We start from the raw sequence: 16,941 nt of genomic DNA, 5'->3' as shown, positions 1-16,941 counted from the left end.
GACAGACGCCCACGCAGTATCAATCTCAAACCATTACATCTGAAGGGGAGCTTGTTGGCCGATATTTGACAAGCAGCAGCGATAACTAGAGTAGGAAGAAGAAAAGAGCATCACAAACACAGCATTCGTGTTGCGACCCTTTTTACTTCATCCTCCTATAGTTAGCGAATCTGCTTGTCTAATATGAACTTCGGCCAACTTGACCAAGTTTCCCCACTACTCCCTGGTACCGCTTCACAATGAAAAAAGAAAAAGAAGGGGAGAAAGAAAAGACGACATAAATGTATAGCTCACGTCTTGAGAATTTTTCTGGTTTGTACATATAGTTACTCTATGATTAAATAACTCATTGGAATATTCACAAATCACCATCCTACCACCTACTCATTCATGCGTTGGAATGAAATGCATTGAAGCGTATTTGTGATCGTGGGGATATGAAACTTAATTCGTTTCGCCGAGAATTGCGTCCCGAACTTTCGGTTTCTTCTGTACTTTTATTTACCCGTGTTCTTTGTATAGAAGTCCGACTGTATTAGGAAGTTTTTCACTAATAGCGAGGACAAATTACAACATTAGGTCAAGAAAACAGAGCAACCAAGCAGCTCAAAGTAAATTTGTGGAAAAGATGTGCCCATAAAACAGAACCAGACGAGTAATGACAGACAAGAAATGGCAGACATGAGTGCTTCCATCAACTGACTGCTTACTAAAAGGCCACACCTGTACGTCGACATCTTTTCGCACAACTTTTCGAAGTCACCAAGCATCAGCTCGACCAGCCAACAGTATTGTACGTCGTGACGCTTCTAAAGCATCAAATTGACAAAACCAACAGAAATCTACCTGCAGGCGTTGCTGGTTTCGTGGTGACTAAGGTACTGTGTTGGGTTCCTCGAAAATATGTTGCCAGAACTGCATGAGCAACAAAAGAGAAACGGTGCTCTGTTACACAACACGTCTGCTAGTTGCATGTGACAGACGCACACTGCAATATCAATCTCAAACCGTTACATCTGAAGTGGAGCTTGTTCACCGATATTTGACAAGATGCAGTGATAACTAGAGTACGACGAAGAAAAGAGCATCACAACACAGCGCTTGTGTTGCGACCTTTTTTACTTCATCCTCCTCTAGTTAGCACAATCTCCTTGTCTAATATGAACTTCCGCCAACTTGACCACGTTTCCCTACAACTCTGTGGAACAGCTTCACAATGAAAAAAAAGAAAGAAAGAAAAGAGGACACAAAGGTATAGCTCATATCATGAGCATTTTTCTGGTTTGTGCATACAATTACTCTTTGATTATATGACTCATTGGAATATTCACAAATCACCATCCTTCCGCCTTCTCATTCTTGCCTTGGATCCAAATGCATTGAATCGTATGGGTGATCGTGGAGATATGAAATTTATTTCGTTGCGCGAAGTATTGCGTCCTGGATTCGGGTTCTTCTGTACTTTATTTACCGATGTTCTCTATATAGAAGTCCGACTGTATTATGAAGTTTTTCACTAATAGCGAGCACAAATTAAACAAAAGTTCAAGCAAACAGACAGAGCAACTAACCTGCTCAAAGTTGATTTTGGGAAAGGTCTGCCCAAAAAACAGCACCAGACAAGTAATGACAGACAAGAAACGGCAGACCTGAGTACTTCCAACAACTCGCAGCTTAATAAAAGGTGACACCTGTACGTCTACATCTTTTCCGACACGTTTTTGTTCCCACAACTTTTTGACGTCACCAAGCATCAGCTCGACCAGCCAACAGTATTGTACGTCGTGTCGCTTCTAATGCATCAAAGTGACAAAACCAACAGAAATCTACCTGCAGGCGTTGCTGGTTTGGTAGTGACGAATGGACTGCGTTGTGTTCCTCCAAAATATGTTGCCAGATCTGCATGAGCCACAAAAACAGAAAAGGTGCTCTGTTACACAACACGTCTGCTAGTTGCATGTGACAGACGCACACTGCAGTATCAATGTCAAACCATTACATCTGAAGTGGATCTCCTTGGCCATTATTTGACAAGCAGCAGCGATAACAAGAGGAGGACGAAGAAAAGAGCACCGCAACACAGCGGATATGTTGCGATCCTTTTTCTTCATCCTCCTCCGAAAGCGCCACCTCATTCCTCTAGAGCAAAATGCTCGACGAAAAGGGTCAATATTTAATGTACACTTGTAATAATGAGAGTGTCTGCTCGTGTTGCATCCAGAATGCTCCAGAGATGCACAGTACGCTTGCTGCATCCTAGGCGCTTGCAAATTTCTAGAGACGCACATACCGACTGCACACGTATGTGCTCATACTATATATATATATACCGTAAAGACTCGTGTAACGGCCGCACCGCCAACTTGGCAGCCCAAAATTTGGAGAAAGAAATTTCCAACGGAGAAGCAATTGCGTTCGCTGTCCTGATGCCGCGCGTGTGCATCGGGGAATTTTTTACCCGCTGCGTACTTCCCCATGCCACTACTATATCGCTGGAACCAGACCGTACACAAGTCACCGACTGCTCCGCCACTATTTTTACCAAAATGTTCGGCCCTTTGTAAGAGCCGCACCTCGTCAAAATTGTGGGAAACAAAGTGCGGCCCTTACACGCGTCTATACTGTACATTTGTAAACTAGTATAGTTGGACTGTGGCTGAAAGGCAAGAAAGACGAAGAGCAAGAGTAAAGCTAATGTTCGAGTGACCATTTTTGTCTATGCCCACGACTTACTTCTCCCCATCACACTCAAGTCAACAGGATAAAGACCTGTAAGCCAGCTCCTTGGCCTTTACCGATGAAATAAAGGAGACTTCATTCCTTCTAAGGCCACTCGTCAGAGAAACCATTTTGAGCGTTTGTTCTTTTTGTGATGAACAGCATTGAATTGCATCGGCAACGGATGAACAGGTTACATTTGAACTTCAAACTGATAGCTAGATATTCAAATTCTGAAGGGTGTGCTACCTCCGCACACCCTTGAGGACATAAGTTATCAACTCGCTGCCACTGAATCATCCGCACTGAATGTCACACAGTGCCAACTAAGAGAAGTGTCTGTCCTAAACAGCTTCCCACTAGCCACAGAAGAAACTTCTGACGTCGGAGAGGACACAAAAACGCTAGCACTGTGGTAGCTGCCTACTCCTTAGCACTACTTGCATAACAAGCTGAAGACATGTGGCAAGCGAAATGGTAGATCAACAGCTACTACAGAATACCCCAGAAAGTGGATGGGAAAATGGTGCCGCGGTAGCTCAACGGTAAGAGCATCTTACGCGTAATGCGAAGACTTGGGATCGTTCTCCACGTGCGACAAGTTGTTCTTTCATCCACTTTAAATTCCATTAACAATCATTTCCTTAATTTAATTTGTGAGTACAAGTAATTTCCCCCGATGTTGTCATTGGTGTCTATGTTTGCTGGCTTCCTATAATATGATTATTAAAATCGGGCCCCTCGGTTCCCTTTCTCCTCGTTCATTACATAACGAGGGTCTCGAATCCGACAACATTGAAGCCTTCAGGTAGCATGTGTGGGTTTATTGACCGGTTGTCTTCACCCTAAATGATCACGTACCCGTGATGCCTGCGGCAGAAAGGATGTTATACATCCGCCGCCAAGGTTTGTGAGTGGTGGCGCTGGCTAACACTGCCATGATTAGCTCTAGTTGTAAAACATAAATACCTCAGAAAGTGGATTGGAAGATGGCGCCGCGGTAGCTCAATGGTAAGAGCATCGCACGCGTAATGCGAAGACATGGGATCGTTCCCCACCTGCGGCAAGTTGTTTTTTCATCCGCTTTAGTTTCTAGTAATTTATAATTTATTTAATTCAATTACTGAGTACAAGTAATTTCTCCTATGTTGTCTTTGGTGTCTATGCTTGTTGGCTTCCTTTGCTATGATTAATAAAATCGGGCCCCTCGGTTCCCTTTCTTCTCGTTTGTGAAGGTTGTAAGACTAGGCATGAGCAACTTTAGTGATAGAATGGCATGGCAATATAACCCGCATATAGCGCATGTCATATAGCAAGGCGTGGCATATACATATACCTAAATATATACGGAAATTCCCGCTCGCGAGACGCCGGCGCCGGACGCTGACACCGGATTTTCTGCGACACGAGGCCTATCGCGCTGAAAACGAAATGTCAGGCGATATCCTTTGGGAATGTAGTAACCGGACAATCTGACTATGCGAAAACAGTCAAATTGTAGTTCCCTTTTGTGTAAGGATATCTCATGGCCATGTACAGCATTCAGTAATTGAAGCACGATCTGTTCACTATGCAAATTTTGTTGCTTTCACATGTGCTGCCCGAAAGGTATTACTCTCAAAATGTCTGACTTAGTAGTCCTCGTATACTGCTTTCCTATTTTCCCTGTACTGCTCTGAAGACTGCACTGCTACGCACGTCACAGAAGCCATTGACATTGTCCCAGTATGCTGGCTTGCTCCAGACCGTTCAGTGCTGTTGGACACTACCGTCCCTGAAGGAAGTTTCGATCGAAAGGCTTCACCTGGTAGAATATTGGCGTGGCTTGCAGCTCAAGGCACTCCCCGTTGGTGTGCAACGTGCCAACTCCGCCCGCAATCTGTCGCGCACAGGGCGGTAACCAAGCCTACAGGTGTCAAGAGAAAGTGCACCAGTCAGTAAGTATCTCGGCACAATAAGCTATGAGATCTGCCCAGTTACACTTGAGCGCCCCCGACCTGGGGTATTAGTATACACACATTCCCTGACGTATTAGGCATACAATCACTCCCGGTTGGAATTGTCGCGTCCATAGCCAGTGAGATTTCCTTCGAGAGATTCAACGTTTAACTTCGCCTGGTAATAGCTGTAATGATACTGAGCAAGAACGGAGAGGTTAAACGTTGGAACTTTTTAATTTAGGAACCAAATTTTCTCTTGCTTGCAAGAACCGCGATTACCGACCGCCCGAAGAGTTGGTGTCAAAGGACGCATTGGACGCTCGCATAATTTTATGGCGGTTCATGCCATAAGGAAAGTCTGGCGTACGCGGTGCATGTATGTGCAGCATGAAGCTTGTTGCTCCATAATCCGTAAAACACAGGCAGTAAGTGAGAGCACGAGGGCGTGTGGGTGAAAAATCTGACAAACATAGGGTGGGCCTCTGCTGTGCGCCGTTCACTCTTGACGCCTCCACTTCATCGACATGAAGAGCAAAGCAAAAACAAACTACAGCGTAGAGACCAGGAAACAGTTAAGCCTAGTTTGCTGTCGCTTAATCAATCGCGAGGCGCTGCTGCCGAAACACTGCGACGCTGCTGTGTCGCTGTGCCGGACTTCTTGGACTCGCGGGCGAGTGATTCACATTTAGTCCGCAAAGACAAGTGGCGCTCTCATCGCTGGCGCTACCCGCGCGTTATCCCGCTGCTGCTGCCTTCTGCTTGTTGACGGTGGTAGTGGTTGTCGTATTGCAAAGCAATCTTCTGGTAGAAAATTAATCGCAAAGATTCAGAGACGTGCATTTGTTTAAAAAATAAATGTTCACTTACTCCTTCTGTTTTACATGACGTCTAAAACGACGCATTTAGACATACTAATATATACCATAATGTTCCATTCAGTTATTCTTGTATGAAACTCTATGCTATATAATCACGCACAACTTTTCTTGGCTATGAAGCGAAGGATACGGAACCCCAGGGCGCCTATTTCACGGCTGCTGGAAGTATATATAGTCTCGCCGTTTTGTTCACGGTTTCTTACGTAGGAAATTAGAAACACTATAATTTTGTTTTTTACAGAAACTAATTCGAAACGATCAATAACATTCACAAGTCAGCTATAAGTGATTCCAAAACTGCCATTAATAATTAGTCGAGAGGAAGAATCTTAAAAACATCTCAAAATCCTCCAAAACTACCCCGAAAACCGGGTGGACGCGCAACTGATCTGGGTACCGGCTCACTCTGGCAACCCTGGGAACGAGGCAGCTCACAGTATGGCTCGAGGATCTATCGGCCGAGCCGTGATCAACGACTCGAGCACGGAACGCACAAAGGAAGCTCTCATCAGTTACCGGGAAATCACCCAGTACTTTAAGTTAGCTAGACAAACGCTAGCGCCACCTCACAAAAGTCTTACCAAAGCTCAAGACGTTAAATGGAGACAACTCCAAACCAATACTCATCCAAACCCGGTCCGAATGCACCACATCAACCCAGACGAATTCAAGCCCGATTGCTCGAAATGTGGTGAGAGAGCCACAATGAAACACATCATTTGGAACTGCCGCGGACCCCCCACCTGAAGAACTCCAGAAGCTTGTAGGCTCGCAAAAGTGGGAGACCCTGCTGGCCAGCTCTGATCCGGAAGTACAAGTCCGGGTCACAGGGCGAGCCCAAGAGGTCGCCTTCAGCACAGACTGAGGGCCATCTGGTGGGGTCGCAGGACCCATCACTCCCATTACCGAGAATAAAGTTTTATGACTGACCGACTACCAAGTTCAAGCTAGATAAAGCCAAGTTCAACCTAGCTACTACCAGGAGACGCAATCGATCGGCCAGCTTCGTGGTGACTCGAGCTTTGCGCGGCCTAGTGCAAGCTTTGCCTCCCCGTTAAGACGACAGAAGTGAAATTAAACGCTGGAAGGATTAGCGGCCACGCAGGCAGCTGTGGAAGAAGACGACGACGCTCGAGCCAATGCTGATGATGATAGTTTGTGAAACGCGCACGGGATCAGTGACACGACCGCGTACCGAGCACAAACTCTAACTGAGGGGCACCAACGATCCAGCTGCGGAAGAAGACGACGAAGCTCGAGCCAATGCTGATGATGATAATTTCGTGAAACTCGCACTTTTTCAAACTGCCTTAAGCAGCTTCGCTGGTTAAGCCATACTGTTTAAGCTGTTTAAAAAAATTTCTACGTTACGGCGTGGTTGTAAGAACAGGTCTGTACATGTTCGCAGAGCAGCAAATTTAACCACCCATATATACAAGAAGAACAAGGTTCACAACAACATGACACATAACTTTAAAATAAAAAATAAAATAACCGGGGAAAAACAAACAGCCATGACAGGAGACAGCTTTTTGCTGTAGGGTACTTGCGCCGTGACGAATCATCCCTCAAACATGTTAAGAATGCACCACGGGATGATTGCAACGACAGGTTCGTAGAGCAACAAATGCGAGAAAGGCAGGGTTTACGAGAGAGCTTAGCATGAAAGGTGTGTACACAAGTTGTAACAAATATGCGACAACAAGTATGCGTTAATATCACTCGTGCTAGGCAAATTGTAATAGAACGACACATCAGCAACTAGAAAATTGTTTCGGGCGAAGCTTGCGCACATGTGTCGGGTGTGCGAACAGCTATTCTGACGACGTGGCACAAACTATGCGATGATAGACCGGCTGTTGTTTCTAGGTAAAATGGGACAACAGATCTCCATTTCGTCCACGAAATGGAGAATGTATGTATATATAAATCAGCATGCTGGTTTTGTCGTTGACTTGGACCAGCGCCTCCTGTATTTTTTCCATGCCAGTGCAATCTCCCGCTCTGCAATGGGAGCCGCTGGTCCGCCTTAGTTCAGGGAGTTGCCGCGATGTGACGCTACCCAGAGGGTACGACTGCTTGCGTCACGCGTGCGTTTGAGCCACTGAGCGCGCGCCGCTGCCATTCCCGAGGAGATGCGGTAGATGCTTCACGCGTCTGTCAGGATTACTTCCTCCGACTTCCGTCGTGAGGCGCCACCCAGAGGGCACTCTCCCCGGCGAATATAAAGCAGGCGCGAGCGCTAGCCGACGGGAGGGAGTCGGAAAGGGTAATCGGAGAGGGTGGTGAACCGATGGATTGGCCGCATCTGGCTGCATTCAAAAAATAGAGGAGACGCTGCTCTGACGAACTCTAGGTTAAGGTACGAAAGACAGCATTTGTGACCCGTTCAATGCACAGCGTCGTAAATGATTGTGTGAAACAGTGCGCAAAACAGTGCGCAAACGGAATTCGCGGCGGCTTAGGCTTTATTTTTTTTACTTTTAAATGGCAGCTCCTATAAACCCGTTCCAGCGGCGAGCGTCGGCGTAGCCGAGTAAAAGAGCGCAACAGCGAAGGATGAAAAAGCAACGCGGATCGCAGTGGGGAATGAAAGCCGGCAATAGCGAAGAGAGCGGGAGGGGGAGCATATGGCGAAAGCGTGAGAAGGAAAGCGTAGTGCCGCGCAGGACGTGTCCTGCGACGATCGCTACGAGATTGCGCCAGGGTATTGCGCGTCGTCTGCTGACTTCTTTGTCTCTTCTGCCACTGCTTTTCATTGGCTAACAAATGTTAAACGTCATCCCTCGATGCATGACGCGCCCGTATGTATAGAAAGGTTCTCGAATGTTATCGATAGTTCTATCCGTTGCCTGTTGTCCCCGAAGCTTTTTCGTAATCTGATTATATGCGTGACGCGAATTGTGTAGCACTTTCTCGAATCCAGGCGGGCGCCAGCGATTACCTTTGAACATGTTCGACGAGTCACGCATAAAAGCCGACGCGCTTGAACCGCAGATCAGATTTACGACGATCGCCGACTGTACTCGCTGCTACCGTTGTGCTTGAGTGTTAATTCTTTTGCTGGGTGCAAGTTCGCCCAAAATAAAGGCGGTGCTGGCTGCTGACGTCAGTATTTCCGCGCGCAGTAACACTGTGTACTTTCACGAGAGGTACGTTACGTGGTTTACACTAAACACGAATATATGAGTGTACATAGACCCTCCGTACGTAGTACACAATACGTAACGCTGCAAAGGCCTTTTGTACCACCTTCTTGATTTTTAATTCAGTTTCAAAACTGTATCAATCTGCATTGTTAGTGTCACGTGACAATACAATGATAATACAAAATAGTGTCAGACAGTTATTTCTTAACAGGGTGATTCCATGTAAGATTGAACAAAGGATGGCTGGTCGACCTTTTAAATTTAGTTCAAAATTTTATATATTGTTGCCTGAGGAGTGGAAAGAAGAGATCCGCAATTGGTTTTGCTGCCAAAAATTTTTTCGAAACACCGCGAATCAATAATGACGAAGAGGTGGAGTGCCGCGCTTGCCTGCTCTGCTGTTTTGGCCAACTTTGGTTATGAATTACACAAAATATATTAAAGTTAGGTAGCTGAAATTTCTTGAAATAAATATGTGCATGTTTTTGCTTGTGTTCAGTTATTTGTGGTTCTTGTGGGTAGTGTAGATGTTTTTATAAAAAATCTCAAAATCAGCCCAAGAAACGTGTGTTTGTCTAATTTTCAGGTCCTTATCTGAAAAAAGGCTTGTGGTAGAGCAGCAACAATTCCGCATTACGTTCTAAGCATACTTATTTACCACACTACTAAAGCTTATATTTATGTAACTTTTCAATAAAGAGATACTATCGGGCTAACTTCAAGAAAACACCCATCAATGAAAATTTCTGATGACAATTTAAAAAGAAACACCATTTTTGATATTCATTAAACTTTGCCCTCTTATTCTCCTCCACATCGGCTTTCATAATCATTAAAAACATATTGCATAATTTTGTTCCAATTGTAGTTACAGCCCGTCGAATGAGACCCTTACGCAAGGATAGGCAATTGTTGTAGATCCGACTTCTTGCCCGCTAAGTGTTTAGAATGCAGGCAGGATTGGATTTCTGTTTCTCGAAACGCCAGTAGTAGTACCGAAAAAGGTGGAACGTATGAACGTGGCACCCCAGTGGCAAATCAAGATGTTGAATGCCAAGGGAAACAAAAGCGAAACTATCGGTAACGGGATGCGCACGCCTATCTCAGATGACGGCAGCAGACTGCCTGAGCCATAGAGTTTCTCACTTTATTACCTAGAGGGAAAACTGGCGCTGCAGCGCTGTGGTATCCGTGGGAATGCCGGTATATTGTGCCTTCGGATTGGCATCCTTCTTGGAGAGCCAGAAGGCCTTGAAGACGCGCCTGGCTAGCACCGTTCCGTCTGTCGCAAAGATTCATTTCCTGTTGAAATAGCACGTAAAAAACTGCTTTACCTGTATTATTACACAAAAACATGTTTTGTTTAATTTTGAGGACTTACTATTGGATGCACAATTATATGAAACGTAAAAAGTATCAGCTGGCCGCTAAAGTTCTGGGGCAGACGACTAGATTATCGCTTGCCTAAGAACAACTTGTCGTCTGTTCTTGCTTTTCTTCGCTTCATTCGGCATTGTAGGTGAGTAAGCTTTATTGAGATATGTAATATGGGTGAATGAAAGCCTTTTATGTAGATTTTACTTTAAAAACGCATTATTTGTGTAGCTATATCCACGTTTTAGGCGAAGCCTCGTACAACATCAGCCAACACAAGCCTCGCAGACACATATCCCGTCATTCCCATGAGGGCACGGCGCCCTTTAAGAAACTCGCATAGACGGTGGCGCCAGTTTAGCCTCTAGGTGTTATAGTGAGAAACTCTGGCCTGAACAGCAGACTGCCTGACAGGAGATAGCCTGAATCGATCTGCTGTTCACACTTCATTCGACACCGATAGTGCTTGCGCTTTGCTCGTACTCTACTGTTCCTGTGCGTCTCAAGGCGGCAAAGTATAGCTCCGAGCGAGTGTATTGTGCAGACTACCTTTCTAAGCACAAGAAGCTCATTGAAAAGAAGCGAAATTTTCGCACAGTTACCGACGTAGACGTTAACACTTTGGAGCAACTTTTAACATCCGAAACATCAGTAACTGCCAAAGAGAAGGACTACTTGTGCTACCCGTGCTTTCGCTACTTCTGCAATGAAATATCCTCACGGAACACACAGTTGAGCGATGACATTTTTATGCCCCCTGAAGCAGAAATCAACGTCGCCAACCAGATCATTGCGACTACCTGCGTGTCCCCTTTGAAACGTCCAGGTGCAGTGAGAAGTCGGGACAGGCCTACTTACATCAAAAGAAAACAAAGTGAGGCACAGAAGGCGGTAGCGGAAAATGTTCGCAACAAGATACGCCGGGCGTAGAACCAATGTGATCCATCGGGAAATTCAGCCGAAGGAAAGTGCTCCTTCTGCGAGCAGTTGATCGAAAGCTTTCGGCAAGCCTATGCAGCATCGACGACACCCCAGGAACGTTATCAACTTCTCACTGTCCTGCCATCAACACTAGCTAAACATGAGATTAAGAAGCTTATTCCTGAAGCATCGATGTATCAAAAAAACAAGTCCAGGAAATTGAAAGAAAATCACGGTGTGTGGTACCGACCGGATCATTTCACCAGGCACAAGGTGAACCCCGCATGCGTATCTGCGGCACGTGAGTACTACACGAAGAACGAATTGGAATGCTCTAGACAAAGCCCTAACAGAAAGGATGTCTTGTCGGTTACGATCGATGGAGAAAAAGTATTAGTAACAAAGCGTTTCATGACCAGATCTATTAGAGAGGCATTTCGCATATACAAAGACGACCATCCTGATTATGGCATTGGCCTATCAAAATTCTACACCTTGCGACCGCGCTGGGTAAAATGTTATCCCCAGCATGATGTGTAGGTTTGTGTCATTTGCGCCAACTATAAACTTTGCCTTGCCGCTCTTGAGAACATTACTGGCCAGAGAATAAATTCTGATGACCTTCACTCAGCAATCATTTGCATTCCGTTATCAGCACATTGCCCTTTAGGCGAATGCAATCAGTAGTAGAGGAACTTAATATCCCAGAAGACGAAGAAATACTGATAGCGACGTGTAAGTCCTATAGTGTATAGCGACGTGTAAGTCCAATAGTAAGTCCTCAAAATTAAACAAAACATGTTTTTGTGTAATAATAAAGGTAAAGCAGTTTTTTACGTGCTATTTCAGCAGGAAATGAATCTTTGTGACAGACGGAACGGTGCTAGCCAGGCGCCTCTTCAAGGCGTTCTGGCTCTCCAAGAAGGATGCCAATCCGAAGGCACAATATACCGGCATTCCCACCGATACCACAGCGCAGCAGCGCCAGTTTTCCCTCTAGGTAATAAAGTGAGAAACTATGGCACAGGCAGTCTGCTGCCGTCATCTGAGATAGGCGCCCGCATCCGGTTACCGATAGTTTTGCTTTTGTTTCCCTTGGCATTCTACATCTTGATTTGCCACTGGGGTGCCACGTTCATACTTTCCTATTTTGGTACTACTGGCGTTTCAAGAAACAGAAATCCAATCCTGCCTGCATTCTAAACACTTAGCGGGCAAGAAGTCGGATCTACAACAATTGCCTATCCTTGCGTAAGGGTCTCATTCGACGGGCTGTAACTACGAATGGAACAGAATTATGCAATATGTTTTTAATGATTATGAAAGCTGATGTGGAGGAGAATAAGAGGGCAACGTTTAATAAATATCAAAAATGGTGGTTCTTTTTAAATTGTCATCAGAAGTTTTCATTGATCGGTGTTTTCTTGAAGTTAGCCCGATAGTATCTCTTTATTGAAAAGTTATATAAATATAAGCTTTAGTAGTTTGGTAAATAGGTATACTTAGAACGCAATGCGGAATTGTTGCCGCTCTACCACAAGCCTTTTTTGAGATAAGAACCTGAAAAGTAGACAAACGTTTCCTGGGCCGATTTTGAAGTTTCTTATAAAAACATATACACTACCCACAAAAACCAACAATAACTGAACACAAGCAAAAACATGCATATATTTATTTCAAGAAATTTCAGCTACCTAACTTTAATATATTTTGTGTAATTCATAACCAAATTTGGCCAAAACAGCAGAGCAGGTAAGCACGGCACTCCACCTCTTCGTCATTATTGACTCGCGGTGCTTCGAAAAATTTTTTGGCAGCAAAACCAATTGCAGATCTCTTCTTTCCACTCATCAGGCAACAATATATAAAATTTTGAACTAAATTTAAAAGGTCGACCAGCCATCTTTTCTTCGATGTTACATGGAATCACCCAACAATGAACGAAGCAATAAGTAAAGTGGTTCGTCTGCCGCTGCTGCTAAGCGAGTGGCCCGAGCAGAGGCTCAGCGCCGCCACCGAGAGGACCCTGTTGTTCAAAATCAAATTCTTTGCCGTGAAATATCGCGAACTCAAAATACCTAAACAGCGGCACACAAAATTCGCCTTAGGGAGTATCGTAATCGTCGGTTCATTTTTTTTCCTTCTTGCCTTTTTCCTGCGCTGCGTTTCTCCAGGGGCAGTTTTTAGTGCTCTACATTGGATGAGTTACCCAAGTCACGTGCTGTAATCGGTCGCGTTTAGGGCATTGAGATTGAAGCATAGGTGATTAGGCGTGTAAGCTCGATTCTCCGACAGGAAGGGCGAGGTCCCTCGAGTGAAAAAGCTCGCGAACGGGCTTTCCTTTGAAATTTCAGCAGTTTTTGCGCAGTTGTGACGCAGTACAGCGGTTGATAATTTTCAGACACAATAGTCGGTGTGCGATCTCCACACTGGCCACGCTTGTTTACTTGCACAGAGTTTCTGACTATATTACCTATAGGGAAATCCTGCGCTCCTGCGCTTTGGTATGCTTGGGAATGCCGGTATATTGTGACTTTGGATTGGCATCGTTCTTGGAGAGCTAGGACACCTTGAAGACGCGTCTGTCTAGCACCGTTCCCTCTGTCACGATGATTCCTTCCCTGACCAAACAGCACGTAAAAAGCTGTTCTGGCTTTATTCTTAAACAAAAACATGTTTTGTTTAATTTTGAGGTTTCATTATTGGATGTACAATTATATGAAACGTAAAAATCATCAGCTGGCCGCTAAATTTGGAGGACCGATGACAACATTCTCGCTCGCTTTAAAACAACTTGTCTGTTCTTGATTTTCTTCGCTTGATCCTGCATTGTAGGTAAGTAAACTTATTCAGAGATGTAATATGGGTGAATGAAAGCCATTAATGCAGATTTTATTTTAATAACGTATCATTTGCGTAGCCATATCCACGTTTTAGACGAAGCCTCGTTCAACCCCAGCCAACACAAGCCTCGCAAACATATCCCGCCATTCCCATGATGGCACAGCGCCCTTTAAGAAACTGGCACAGACAGTGGCGTCAGATTACCCTCTAGGTGTTATAGTGAGAAACTGTTTGTAATGCCAAAACCCCGTGAGCTTCCCTTTAAGTGCCCGTATATCTGCTGCGTATTAAATTTGCCGGCGCTTACGTGAATGTTATAGGAAGCTCCCATGGTGGGCGAGTATTTGATCTGGAGCGTGCCTGGTCCGGGGACCATGAAGTCCTGGCTGTTGTACTGGTCGCTGAACGCGTGGCGCGCGATGATGATGGGCCTGCGCCACTGCTTCACGAGCGGAGGGATGTGGCGGTAGACCATCGGCTTCCGGGAGACGTCACCGCCGAGGGCGCTGCGAATGGCGCCGTTGGGCGACATCCACGTGCGCTTCAAGTGGTACTTCTCGAGAACGACCTCCTAGGACGTGATGGCGCACTTGACGCCGCCCACGTTGTGTACCTCGAGCGCCTGGGTGGCCTGCAGGGTGATCGTGTCGTTGATCTCCTTGCGATGTTCGATTGACAGATCAAACGCCCTCAGGTTGGCGTCCACGTACAGCTCCATGAGCCTCTACCGGATCAGGTCCCAGACGACGCGCGCCATGTTGTTGCCCCACATCTCGATCAGAGGCCCGCATATGTGTTTCTCCATGGGTACAGGGGCCAGCCGGTGGGAACAGCGGGGCTAGTCGATGCTTCTGGACAAGAGAGCGGCCACCTGGAAATACGAGCGCGTTCGTCTCGCGGTAGTCATGCTCGCGACCACGAGCTGATCGTGCCTCACGCGGCAAAAAAGAGCGAAGTTTTTACGTTTAAGATTATATTTAACAAGGCAGCATGCATTCAGGTTAACTACTTGATATATACATGGGTCCATTGCAAGATTGTTGCCTGAATCACTGAAAATCAAAGAATATTATTCATTACTACCTCCAAAAATTTGTGGTGGAGCGATACCCGCAGGTAGCATAGCCCCGGAGGATGGTGATGATGATTTCCTCAATATGGCACATACCCATCACTGACGGCGGACCGAAAAAGCGGCGGCACAATTAAAGTAATCAAGCAATCAATCAATTAAATAAATAAATAAATCAAAGGAACTTTTATTTCTCTGCAAGAAATATGGGGGTAACGGATAGAAAGCCGCAAACTGCAGCTTGTCAAGGCTCCGGCTCCCACATCAATATTATATGAAGAAATAAATGGCAATATAAGTGTTATAAATAGAAATCAAATTGTAATCACGCAGGATTTATTAAAGGTGATTGAAATAAAATTCCGACTTGCGCATGTGAAATCTGCAAGAAATGAGAAGGATGATAATATTAAATTATCGCGCCAATCTTCTTGTGTTGAGCACGTTTTGAGGCAACAACAACAACATGAGTCATGAACTCCACGAAGGACGACGCAAGGCTCGCGTCGACAGACAGTGCCGACAATTGAAGGATGACCCGTACGTAAACTACGTGGACGTGGCGGCGTACCCTGCAGAGGGTAGGCCACCTCTGCAGGGTCCCGAAACCACCTACTTCGCGGTAGCCGCTGTGAACGGGAGAGACAACTCCTTGACCCTTGCGGCCTCCGTCAGGGCAGCGTCCCCAGCGGCGGCTCATACCATAGCAGTGGCGCTAGTAATAAAACAACATGACAGGGTGGGCAGGGAAGTTCGTGTCGTTACGGACTGGCAACAAGCCTGCCGTAACTTTACGAACGGACGAACACCGCTGCTGGCGGCTCATATTCTAGGTCCGAGGCTGCAAGAATCCCATCAAATCACGTCGACGCCGGCTCACGCGGGACTGAAGGGGAACGAAAGGGCTAACGCCCTAGCTCCAGTGCTAATCAACCGAGCGGGGCAAAACCAATCGTCTCATCAATCTCCTTCGTGCCCCTGCCATCCAATTACTGCGACCGACTCGAGATCCAGGGACTCAACCGCAAGATTTATCCTCCCTCTCACAAAAAGCTCAGCACTGAAGAGGCAGACCTCTCAGGCTTATCCAAACAAACACTTTCCCAAACCTACACAAACACAGCAAAATATACCCACAAACATATCGCTGCATCTGCCCCTGGTGCGGCGACACACGCCCTACGCTCTTTCACATCTCGCGTGGGTGCGGGGGCAAACCTCAACACTTAAAGACGCCTAGCACGTCATTTGAGCGGTGGGAGGTACAGCTGACCAGCAATACCCTGGCGGGACAAGAAGCTCTCGTCCCCCAAGTACGTCGAGCAGCCATGGCCAGTGGAGTCCTGGAATGAGGACATCACCCACTCGTCCTCAAGATCAAGGACCTAGTTGATCCAAATAAATCGTCTCTCTCTCTCTCTCTCTTTGTGTTGAGAATAAAATTGTATATGGCAATTCAAACATCCCTATAGCTGCAGCCCAGGGCCCAGGCCCCAATGGAAAGGATAATTTGGGAAGTCAATGAGAGTCCGAGTTTGTGAAACGGAGCCTCGAGAAGTCTTTTTCGTTGTAGTGAGAATCAACGACACCACAACAATTATGAATTGATCAATTGGTCTGCGGTTCATTGCAGACGTGACAGAGAGGGGACGGCGTCAAACCATCCCTGTGCAAATAAAAATGTAACTGTGGAGTGTGGCATCGCAATCTCGTAAATGTAACCTTATATTGATGCTATGGACACCACTGAATATTCCAGATGAAATACAGACGCTGGAAGTCCGAATTCGATAGTATGTTTTGTTTTGTACCTGTTTGACTGACAGATTTTTCTGTATCTTGCTGAAGTGAATTACACCTTCACCGGCTAAACGGAAACAACGTCCGGGCCATCCAGGGAAGCGTTGCCAAGAGAATCTGATATTTCATTTTAGTTTCTTTCACAGTGACCCTGTACCCAAATTACGTTAACATTCTGTATATCTGGAGGTACTAAACAATGAAATGTTGGCAGTATTTTCGCGCCTGTTCTTCAAGTAAGCATT

The 16,941-nt window shown here is 45.8% G+C and overlaps 1 protein-coding gene across 1 annotated transcript in view; it reads right to left on the bottom strand.

Moving 5' to 3' along the window:
• LOC119446344 (isocitrate dehydrogenase [NADP] cytoplasmic-like) overlaps positions 1–14,542 on the bottom strand; it is an 18,098-nt gene extending 3,556 nt beyond the window's left edge. The window contains exons 1-3 of the mRNA XM_037710760.1: positions 14,438–14,542; positions 14,132–14,395; positions 1,831–1,899 (exon numbers count right to left, since the gene is read on the bottom strand). Coding sequence (XP_037566688.1) covers positions 1,831–1,899; positions 14,132–14,395; positions 14,438–14,542 — 438 coding nt within the window. The remainder of the gene's footprint in view (positions 1–1,830; positions 1,900–14,131; positions 14,396–14,437) is intronic.
• Between the last annotated feature and the right edge of the window lie 2,399 nt (positions 14,543–16,941).

Source organism: Dermacentor silvarum, chromosome 1, assembly GCF_013339745.2.
Source record: "Dermacentor silvarum isolate Dsil-2018 chromosome 1, BIME_Dsil_1.4, whole genome shotgun sequence".
Classification (NCBI taxonomy): Eukaryota; Metazoa; Arthropoda; class Arachnida; order Ixodida; family Ixodidae; genus Dermacentor; species Dermacentor silvarum.
Note: the sequence above shows the minus strand (reverse complement) of the source record. Positions and strands in the feature narration are given on the sequence as shown.